General features: G+C 42.6%; 1 protein-coding gene across 1 annotated transcript in view; it reads right to left on the reverse strand.

Moving 5' to 3' along the window:
• The window catches only part of Col28a1 (collagen type XXVIII alpha 1 chain), a 158,296-nt gene that overhangs the window by 38,755 nt on the left and 107,414 nt on the right, over positions 1–12,127 (reverse strand). Inside the window, exon 27 of the mRNA XM_075953716.1 lies at positions 11,126–11,194. Coding sequence (XP_075809831.1) covers positions 11,126–11,194 — 69 coding nt within the window. The remainder of the gene's footprint in view (positions 1–11,125; positions 11,195–12,127) is intronic.

The raw sequence follows: 12,127 nt of genomic DNA on the forward strand, positions 1-12,127 counted from the left end.
ACTGATGTTCGCTGATGTCCAAGATGGAAGTGAGTTCCACTTTGAAAAGCATATTAACGTGATTAATCTTGTCACTCTGGCAAAGAGTAGATGTATATTATCATCTAAGTACATGCAGAACAGAAAATCACAACAAATATAATGGCTGACTTTACGAAATCTTTCCAGTAAGGTTATTTAGGAAGGGAAGAGAGATAGAGGTATGTGGAAGATTATTTTCTTTATAAAACTAGCATAAAATAAGAAAGGGAACTATAAGCTCAACTAATTTCATTTTTCAAAATCAACAGAAGCTGGGTGGGAAACTTTGAATAGAGACTAATATTCTAATAGATTGCAAAACCCCATTTTTCCGCCTTGGAGGCATAGCTGCATAAGCCAGAGTAGCATTATAAAAGCTCCTATCTGTGCCAGCATAGAGGACTATGATGAAAGTGTTAGTACTGCTCTTTAAATGTCATCTCTACAAATAGGAATTTGCCCCTTCCCAAGGCCTAAACTTCCCTCAACATCTGCAAAGTCGTGAGAAAGCTAAGAAGCAGCTAGCGCTCAGTGTCTCATTTCCTTCTAGTTTACTGAGCTAGAATGGACATGGAATACATAACACAGCAGTGATTGAAAGCTCTAGACAGGCAACTATTCTTTAATCTAGCAATGGTAAGTAAAGCATTGGCCACAGAAATCTTTATGTGTAGGGTCAATCGAGAATTTACTGGATGTATACCCTATGAAACACCGAGCAGAGACACACTGAACATGTAGATCCCGTGCCCTCAGATTTATTCCTAGTAAACAAAGACACTTTTTACAACATTTGCTGTGACCCTACTACAGTCATAATAGATTCTGTGACCACAACCGTACATTCAGGAAAACTAACTCTTTCTTCTAAGAAAATGTCGCCAATAGGCCAAGAGTATCTACCCCGAGGCACAAATTATACAATTTAACACTAGGATACAGGAAAAAAATTCATTTCACAAGTTCAAAGTCTAACTAGTGACAAAATTCTGTAATTTCTAAGCTACAGTGTATCTGAATGATTTGTTTTGAGAGTCAAATAGTACAGTTTCAGGGGAAACTCTATTATCACTTAACATGTAACTTCCTTCCATGTATTTACTCAAGTATTACTTCATTTATTCAACAGGTAAATATTTATTGGCTGTCAACTACATACTAGACACTGATTTAGAGAATAGAGAATGTGAGCACAAATCAAAGGAAGAAAATCCTTACTCCCATGGATTTCTTTTTACTAGAAGACAGATAATAAATCAAAGGAGACAAGTAGATATCTTCAGAGAGTGATCATCCATGAAAACAATAAATAAGGATAATAGAATGACCCTGAATTCTGTGAAAAGAAGAGAGTGTGGTCAGGGATGGTGTTGCTATGGAGATCATTCTTCAGCTAAGTCTCACATGAAGAGAAGGATCCTGTCGTGTCAAATGCCGAGGGAGAAGAAACAATGGAGCAAAGATGCAAGAGGAGGTGGGAGTTTGTTTTCACAAACAGGATGAGAAACATGATGCTCTGATCATGGTGGGTGGAGAGACAGAGAGATGAAAGATCACAGAGGAGACAGCGTCCACTCAGCACAACTACAATGGTATTCATTGTCTACATTCCCTCTAGAAATGTCCTAGGCAGACAATGAAAGGGGAAAGGGTCTTAAGAGAGGAGAGTAAATTCTTTCCCTAACAGATTTGATGCAGCTTTAAAAAAAAAAAAAAAGAAAGAAAGATTTTTCCAGGGAACTAGAAAAGAGACTAGAAAAATACCAGTATACCAGTCACAGTGCAGCTCAGAAAGATGAGACAGAAAATTTATTTTGTTTTTTTTTTTTTTTTTTTTGTTTGTTTGTTTGTTTTTCGAGACAGGGTTTCTCTGTGGCTTTGGAGCCTGTCCTGGAACTAGCTCTGTAGACCAGGCTGGTCTCGAACTCACAGAGATCCGCCTGCCTCTGCCTCCCGAGTGCTGGGATTAAAGGCGTGCTCCACCACCGCCCGGCAAGACAGAAAATTTAAAAAGGCACACAGGTACAAAAGGTCTAACCACCCAAAGTTCCAGAGGACAATTAAAAGGGGCTAAGGAGAAGGAAAGTCAGGTCAAATGTATGTCTGAAGACATGACAGAGAATCTTCCAGAAATAATAAAAGATATAGTATAAAAATTAAGAATTCCATCAAATATATACCTACTAAATACAGTCTATATCCAAACAACAAATAAAAGAGAAAGAAAACCCTCCAAAAACAGAGAAAAGGACAAATTACCATGAAAGAAACAGACTGATGACAACTTTTTCAGATCAGTAATAAATGTCAGAGAAAATTATTTGCACCGTGAGAATTTTAACTGCACCAAGAGAATTCTTCACATGATGAAGGAAAGATTGTTCCAGAGTTATCTGTATGCTCTGCCAGCTTCAACTATGAGTTCTTATTTAAAATTATAACTGTTCCTTTGCTAGAGATTCTAATGACCTTGACCTAGAACTTAAGTTCCTCCCTCACATTTATATTTCAAATGAGACGCCACACATAGAAAGTTGCTAATACTCAAAACCAACTACTATAACCTTCTTAAGATGTCTGAAAGAGCAATAGTGTTAGCATAGGTTGTGGACGGCTCACCAATTGATCAGAGGAGCTTTTAATACAATAGAGTACAGCCTTCAGTAAACTAACCCAGGGGAGCTTGATGTGCCTGTTGATGTGTACGTGGGTGTACAGCCTCGTTCAAGGCCAGCCTCGGGCACCAGCTGGACCCTGCTCTAATTTCTAAGAAATTTCTAACAGTCTTCTCAAAGGTCACTCATTGCACTTGGGGAAAACAACTGCTTTTTATAGTCTCTTCCAGTGCTGTATTACCAGGGAAAGGAGTTCCTTGAACACTCCACATCTTCAAGAGTCGAGGGTTAACAAGAAGATGCAAGCTATATTTTGAGTGGTCCAAGGAAGTGTGTGGAAGAAAAACCTTGGGTGGCCCTGGGACTGCTCTAGTTCCCTAACTCCTAGGACAATAACTTTTGAATAGAAAGGGACATGGAACTTGGAGAGCATCAGGGGGCCCCAGCTCTCACTAGGAGCTCTCAGCTGTGAGTAATAAAATACCTCTTATTTCACTAAAAGCAGAGAGGAAAGTACACACTAATAAATGGCTACCAGGCACTGATGAAAGAAGGAAGGTTTTTATAAATTTTTAATAACAAAATTCATGGGCTATAAAGACAGTAACAGCAGCTAAAAAAACTAGATCCGTGCCTCTACTAAACTTGGGCTTGTAGGGATGCTATCTCTTACAAAAAACGAAGGGGATACGTGTATAATACTGTTTCTTGACACATTAGACAGGTATCAGTGGGTGGATAGGAGGACAGGGGATAGAAAGCAGAGATGGGGAGGGAAGAAAGGAGGAGTTCCCCCTGGCTTACTGTCATAAATGATACACTATTATAGCATGATGGGGTTTTATTAATATATACCTGCTCAAAAGAAATATCTTATATAATTTTCTAACTTTTGACATCATTTCAAATCTTTTTTTAACATTCAGCATTAGCACATGTGTTGTATAGTTGCCTATCTCTACAATCAAGTCAACAGTTGTTTTGACTTTTTTTTGGAACTGGGAAGTTTTGTGAGACTTTGGAGAAGGGTGTCATATTAACTTTGACAAAAAGAGCTTTGGGATTTGATTTTTCTTTAAGTTCATTGCAGTAGAAAGAGTGTGGTGGTAGGTAAGAAATTGGTGATAGTTGCAGATCACTGTTGAGAGCTTTGTTGACTAAATAGACGAACCCCACTCCCCATTCTCACCCCCCACAATGAGGCAGAGGTAACAACTCAGTCCCCATTAACAAGAGAGCTCCAAGCTTTCATGCCAGCTCTGATCTAGAGAAATGACCCCTAAAGAAGGAAAGCAAGTGGTGCCTGGTGCTGCAGGCCTGTACTTCAGCACTTGGGAGGTGGAGACAGGAGGATTCAAAATTTAAAGCCATCCTTGGCTGCATTGGGAGCTCAGGGTCAGCCTGGACTATGTAAGACACTGTCTTAAATCTTAGAAAAGGAAAAAGAAAAATGAAAGGAAGGTAAAATGAAGTTGAAATAAAAGAAATCACCTAATAATATCCTCAGGTTTAGAAGAGAAGAAAGGGGGGTGAAGAGAACAAGAGGGGAAGGGGGATCAAGCAGGGCACGGTCATCCTTTGACTCATTGGCTGCACAGAATAAAAAGGATTTGGCCCAAAACAACATGCAAGTGTGAACTAGCAAGTGAAAACCACAAATGGTTCAGAGCCAATCCCACCTACCACCAGCACTCCCTGATGTCAACAACCCGACCAGATGTAGTGCAGTTGGTGCTGGTTTATTGGCCAAATAACTATCTTTTATTTCATTTAGGAAGAACCTTTAATGCTATAAAGATACTGGAATGCCTTCAACATGAAAAGGAGGTTGGTGTGGGAGGTTCTTCTGTCTATGTGTTGCTTTTATTGGTTAATGAATAAAGAAACTGCCTTGTCCTGTTAATAGGGAAGAACTTAGGTAGGTGGGGAAAACTAGACTGAATGCTGGGAGAAGGAAGGTAGAGAGAGAGAGACGCCATGGAGCCGCCAGAGTCAGACATGCTGAAACTTTGCCGGTAAGCCACTGCCACATGGCGATTCACAGATTAATAGGAATGGGTTAAATTAATATGTAAGAGTTAGCCAATAAGGAGCTAGAGCTAATGGGCCAAACAGTGATTTAAATAATACATTTTCTGTGTAACTTTTCCGGGTCTAAGCTAGCCAGACATCCGAGAACCAACAAGTGGCACTTGTTAATATAGGAGGTGTGTGAACTCTAGCTACCAGGATCAAATTTTAGGCTGTACCTCCCTTGCCGGTTACCTTTTGGCAGGTATAATCACCAAATACCGAACTCTGGCAACATCAAAACTTCACCTGGTTTTCATTTGGCAGGATTTACTAGGTTGCTGAGGCTGTCCTCAAACTCTCAAAGTCACCTGCCACGGTCGCCTCACTGATGTGACTACAGGCATATGCATGCAGGGGCTTCTGTGGGTTTTACTGCTCTGTCTGTGTCAGGGAATTAGTGTAAAAATTCAAAAATAACAAAGAGGGTAAGCATCCTAGATTAATCCAAAGACAAGTACATGTGCATATGCACACCCATGCCCACACACATGTGCACAAACACACACGCACACATACACACACATGCACACACACACCCCTACACCATGCGGTTAACGGTATCATTTACTCTTTCTAGTTGATTTCTGAAATGGATGAAGACTGAATGAAGTGACGGTACCATCACCAGCTTGGTTTTAGTTTCCACTTCTTACACCGCTGCTTATTTGCCTACAAGAGTGGGAAAGACAAGTTTTATGCTCAAACACCAGGAAGTTTTGGCACTAAAGTCTGAGTGACTCCCCACGCGGTGCAGACCATGGCTGCTGCTATTGTTGCCCCTCAGAGCTCGAAGGTAAGCCCCTGCCGCTGAAGACACTGTACATGTAGGGCACAGGTCTCGGATTATTCACGCTGGATCTAACCTGAAAACCTCCTTCCTGTAATCTAGTTTCACAGTACTAGAAAATACTGTGCCAGCTTCCGAGAGATAAGCAGTTAATATACCCAGATGTGATGCCTATGAACCTCAACAATGACAAGCAAAGCAAGAGATCCCTAAGGGGTCTTAATCTAGGGGTACATGGCTCTGGTAGTTTGAAATGTGATTGCCCCCATAAGCTCATTCAAGTGGCACTATTAGAAGACTGGAGTAGCTATGGCTTTGCTGGAAGACGTGCATCACTGTGGGGGTGGCTTTCAGGTCTCATAAGTGCTCAAGCCATGCCCAAGGTGTCTGAGATCACCTTCTGTTGCCTGAGCAAGATACAGGACTCTCAACTTCCTCTCCAGCACCATGTTTGCCTGCATGCGAGCCTGTTCCACCAGGATGGTATGGACTGAATCTCTAATTAAAGTTTTCCTTTATAAGAGTTGCCTTGGTTCTGGTGTCTCTTCACAGCAATAGAGACCCTAACCAACAGTGGTCTACTGGGACTTAAGGCCCCCTCAACAGGAGGGAAATCATGTCTGGTACTAGAAACCTACCCAACATCCTGGGGCTAGTGAGTCATAGATCTTAGAAGAGAATCTACTACCACCACTTTGCTAACCAGCATCATTCCTAACTACGTTCTACGTCTTGTACCCACGGATGAGTGTGGTTACACCCTTCATGTAAGAAGCCTTTCTTCATGGCAGAAAACCATGGCTGTATGCAATGCAGAGATCAATGGATCATGGGGGGAGGTAGCTTCACTGTGTACATCTACAGCAGAGCTCATTCAGCTATGGCTCAGGGAACACTGCAGAAGATGAGGCAGAAAGATTGGAAGAGTCAAACGCAAGGAAGTCTGCTGTGAAACAGCCTCTGCTAGAAATACCTACCTAGACAAGACTGAAACAATACCACTATCAACAGACATACTACACAGAAGGGGAAAATCGCACAGGGAGCTACAGGCAAGTGATGGCTGCTGAGAGAGGGAGAATTAGCCTCTCCCAGGTACAAGACCCCAACCGGAAAGTCCCCGGTGCAAAGTGACCAGCCCTGAAACTACATCTATATACATAAAAATGACACAAATAGACTCAGCAGGTTATATTTACACACACACACACACACACACTGGAGGGAGGAAAGGGAAAGGAGAAGCTGATGCAATTATAGTTTAATTAAAATGCATAAAAAATAAAAGACACACAAAAATACTAAAATAAAAGTGTACAAGAAATCAAGAATAACCCCCTAAAAAGGGAAATGTAGAGGTTTTTATCAATAGTCATTTCAACATAATTGATACAAACCAATACAGATGCACCTAGAAAATGGCATGAAGTTAAACCTGGAACCCAGATGTTGAGAATTCTGTGTTCTAACCTGAGTTCCTGAATCAGAGATGTCAAGCAGGAGTAGCTGTCCGTTTTCTGGGGACTGCTGCAGTAGGCCCTGGAAGCTAGGGTGACGTTACCGTAGCTATTCCAGCCTCAAGAAGGTTGCCGGCCTTACAAGTAATTCAAGATTCCAAACTGCCCTGACTTCCCACCTGGGCCTGGATACTGGCTCCTCTTTACCTCCTTACATGAGGCCATTTGTGCCGTCTGTACCCTTTCCTTTAATGCCAGCTCTCGACACCCTCCTACAGCTCCCCCTCTTCTATGCCTGGCTATTCTGTAGACACAAGAGAGCCCTGTCCCTCTTCCCCTGGTCCTCCACTCCCCATCCCAAGCTTCCTCCAGCTTCTGACAGGATCCCAGCTGGCTCCTCAGAAAATCTCTAAGTCGGTCTCGTCATCCTGCTTGAAATAAGGTTATGAAGACTCCACTGTGTCTTCTGTGAGATGAATGAAATGATGCCGCAGAACTCAGTACATGTGAGTCTACGTACTACACTTCACAGTATTCGGGATGTCTGGGCATCCTTCAGGTCACCGCGGAGACTATCCATGTTTTTTATTTTCTTCTGAAAGCATCAGCATACTTCAGAGTAACAAATAACTTTAACATTTTTTGATGGTCACTATCAGTACTGCACTTTGGCTATTTTTATTTCCTGGATGCGTGGTCAAGCTACCTTTTCCCTGTCTCTCCCGCAAGTAATGCAGCCATAAAACAACATCAGCAAGAAAACTGTGAGAAGAGAGCATATGCGTCCCATCCTAGCCAGAATATTTAGGAGGTGAGTGTGTCCATTCCTCACCCTCTCTTTATGTCTGTGGGGAGTTAGTGATAGAGAGGACCAGCCAGCACCAATGGGGAAGCCGGAAGGGAAGACATCCTTCTTGGAGGAAAATTCCCCACTAACCATGAACCCACACTGGACTGAGCTTTGGGGTCAACAACACACTGCAGCCTGGTGTGTAAACTAATATAACCAATATCAGCATCCGTATTATTCAGAGAAGGAAGCTAAAGTGGATAAGAAATATTCAGGAAGCAGAGAAGCCCAATTCAGAGTTCTCAAGTTGGTTGAGTATCCACCACTATTGACTGAGTCCCTTCATCTACAGCCCCTGAAATGTCCTGGACGATGTCTGTTAGCCTGGTGACAGTGTGAGCGTTGCAAGAATCACTATTTGTCATCTCTGCAGACACTGGGGCCTTTGTCTGACAGCATTCACCAAATTCCCAGAAAGTCATTATGGGAATGTTTCAATGCTGTTAGCGAACTTTCCAGGCCTGAAACCCTGCCCAGACATAGTGTACAGGAAGTCCACCAGCCGGGCTGGATCAGTTCTGTCCAAGTCTAAGTGAGGAGCTGAAGCCAGTGGCAGAGAAGTACATTGTCTCCATGAAAAAAATATGTTTATAGGAAAAGTCACAACAGAACTCAGAGCACAAGCTGAAGTCAGGAAGGACTTTAAAGACCTCATGATCCTCTGAGAAACAGTGTCTGGCTGATCAGGACCCTGAGACAGACTCAACCAGGAAGACTAACCCCCGAGCAGACTGAAGAGCTTGGGAGAGCCCCCTTTCTCTGCCCCTTGCTTGCTTTCTCTATCGGAATGTCCTACCGCCTCATGACTAAGGATCCAACATTCCCACGCCACAACGAGGCTGCAGCTGCCTCTTCTGTGGTGGGAGCCTTGGTCCTATCTTCCCTATGGATGAGAAGTTACAGGAAAGCAGGACGTAGTTCAAGCCCCGGTGTCAACCAAGATCTCATCAAGGCTTTTGGGCAGGAGGAACCATAGGTGTAAGCTTCATTGACCCAAAGTTCTTAGAAAAGTAAGAAAACCATGTCAAGAAATGGTCATAATAAATGAAGAAAATTTTCACTTATTATGTTGTCTTCAAAGGCCAACTCCATCTTTGAGTTCTCTCTCTGTGGAGATGGTCTAACTGTGGGTCAGAAAACTGAGCAAGGCATGCTGAGGGAAGGCTTCATGCACTGCTGCTAGCTGGAAACCAGCAAACCAACATGTCCAAGGAAGCTCTGTGACTCAGCCTGGCAAGCAGCAAGGTCACAGCCCTACGTGGAGAAAGAACACCTCGTCTTGTTGCCGATAGGATTTTATATGGGGTGTGGTGGTTTGAATTTGGAGCTATATCCATGCCTAGTTGCTCAGGGTAGATGTGAGCATGGACCCGAAGGACAGAAGAAAAGGCGCAAAGACAGATGAGTCGTGCTTGGTCGAGAAGGATTAATTGAATGCAAACCGAGGTGCACCAGTGTGAACACGGGAAATAAACCCCAGATAATAGAAGGGAGAAAATGGACACTGAGTTTAGAAGTGAAGGTGATAGATTTGTAGCACCAGAAACTGAGCTCATGTTGGTAACAAGACCAGAGGACTCATATATATTTCTTCCTTTTTGCTCATCTCTAAATCACTTTTATTTTGCATATATAGATGTTCTGCCTGCATGCCTGGGCACCAATTGCATGCAGCCAGTTTCCTTGGAACTGGAGTTACAGACAGTTGTAAGCCACTTTGTGGGTGCTGGGAATCAAGTCCAGGTCCTCCGGAAGAGAAGCCACAGCTCTTAACTGCTGAGCCATCTTTCCAGCCCCACATTTCTTAAGAAAATTCTTGCAAAAATGTCCATAGGACATTACCACCTTCCAACCCTGGAATTTAAGGATGGGGCAGGGGAGTGATGTAGTTTGTAAATAAGAGGCGTTCCGCTCTGTCTTCCGGTGCCCGGATGTTACCAACAGCATGCTGTCCCGTGTGTGCTTAGTCACTCGGGTTGACAGACGAACAACTGTTACTTAAAAGACCTGTGCTGAAGAATTTAGATATTGTGTTTGGACTGGAAAATTAATACCAATTCAATGATTTTTATTCTTGATTCCCTATGCAGAAATATGTAGCTTAAATCTAACACAAGGTTTCCAGATTTATTTTAGGTGTTTTCAGTCTCCTGCCCACTAAGTTATGCTATTGAAAGTTTGTTTTTCATAACTGATTCTCAACCTGTAGGTGGTGACCCCTTTGAGGGTCAAAAGATCCTTCCTCAGGAGTCACCTAAGACCATTGGAAAACACGGATATTTACACTGCGATTCATAATAGTAGTAAAACTGCAGTTATGAAGTAGCGACAAAAATAATTTTATGGTTGGGAGTCACCACAATATGAAGAACTGTATTAAGGGTCATAACATGAGGAAAGTTGAGAACAACCTGTTTAACATAGTTCCATATTTAGAATGAAGTTCAATTATCTAGAGTTATAGATTAGCAATTACTCTCTTTCATGAGTTAATAAATAAATACTGATTTGTTGCATGAAGAAGGATAGATAGGAGAGGTGGTACAGTTTATAAAGGAACTCAACATATTAGAAATAGAAAAGGGAATGTCTGAAATTACATCGTAATTAATTTGCAATTGTTGAAGCTTTTCTACTCAGATACAGGGAAACCCTGAGAATTCCACCTCATTAGATAAACGTATTTTTCATAAGCAAATACAAAGTACTTGAGAGCAGGGGGGCTGTGGGTTCCAGCAGCAAAGACCTGGGGCCAAGCGCAGTAATGGCCACTCTGACTGCTCAGGAGAAGCCTCTGGAGGGTTTGGGAAGTTCTCAACCACTACCACAGAGTTGGAGTTTCAGCCCTCCATGCCAGGGTACCAATGTTATCCCAGACGCTCCTGAGGCTCCTATTGCAAACTACAACCAGCAAGTTCTGCCAATCTAACCCCAAGGCCCACTCCCTCTCCCTTCACACCCCACCACTGCCCCAGCCTAATGCCCTACCTCCTCAAATCCTGTCCCTAGGGCTGTAAAGAGTCCTCAGATGAAGCACGTGAGAGAGCTTCAAGGGGAAAGGGGACCAGACTGTTAAGCGAGACTCCAAAGATTCTTAAACCACTGAACCGTCCGAGGCTTCACCAAGCAATGTGTCATGGTCGGTGTCTACAAAGACTGTACTTGCTCCATTTCTCACTTCTGGAGGCTGTCTCTGAATCCTGGGTGCAATACTAACTGCGACACTCTCACTAAGTCTGCATTTTGTAACGAAGCCACATGTTTTTCTCCTCATTACCTTACTGGTTAGAGAGATGGTTCCAGATCAATCGGATTCACTTACTTTAATTCCTTGTGATCCATGACCAGTGGGACCAGGAGGGCCAGGCAGGCCTTTCTGCCCAGTGTCACCCTATGAAAAGAGAAATTTATGACAAAGTATAGGAAGATTAGTGAGGGAAATGGACATATCACTGCTCTTGGCTTCATTATTACTTCAGCCGATTCGGATCCTCTTGCCATAAGATAGCTCTTATTTCACTTATGGCTATGCTGTTCTAAACATTCTTAGGCCACTTGAATTTTTATGGATAAAAAACTTTGATGGATAACCCAAGTGTAGGAAAAAGAAACAAGGAAGAGCAGCTTCCTTGAGGCCAGGGACCTCTGCTTGGTAAATCTAGATGTCTCCACTCCAGGCTGCCCACAGCAAGTTCAAAAACCACTGAGACCAGATTCTATGCAGGCTAGAACATGTTCTTTTGTAATATGGAGTGCCAGTTCACTGGGAACACTAGAGTCCGGGGAAGGGCTTGCAGACGGCTCGGTTCATAAAGTGCCTGTCGTGTAAGCACCCACATGAAAAAGCATGGCATGGTACTTGTAATCTCAAAACTGGGGCTCAGCAGCCGGCAAAATTTGGTGAGTTAAGGCCAATGAAATTTTCTGTCTCTGAAGCAAAGTAGACAGTTTCTGAGGAATGACATTTAAGACTGACCTCTGTCCTCCACACACACACACACACACAGACACACTGGCAGACATGTGTGCTTGTATGTACATAAAGATATATATGTGTATACACACGCACAGCAACACAGTGTAATTGCATACACAGAAGCATATATATGCTTATACACACACATAGTGTCAGGGGATATTGATCAAAACTCACACAATAATTTTTCCTATAAGTAAAGTCCGTTAAAAAAGAAAAAAAGAAAAGTCAATATATTTATGACTTTTCTTTATAAAGGTTGCTGTAATACAATGATGTACGGTTTTGAATTCACAAAGATATGAACATTTTGATTGCGATAACTCCATTTGTGGAAGCCGTCCTATT

This window comes from Microtus pennsylvanicus, chromosome 19 (genome assembly GCF_037038515.1).
Source record: "Microtus pennsylvanicus isolate mMicPen1 chromosome 19, mMicPen1.hap1, whole genome shotgun sequence".
Lineage (NCBI taxonomy): Eukaryota > Metazoa > Chordata > Mammalia > Rodentia > Cricetidae > Microtus > Microtus pennsylvanicus.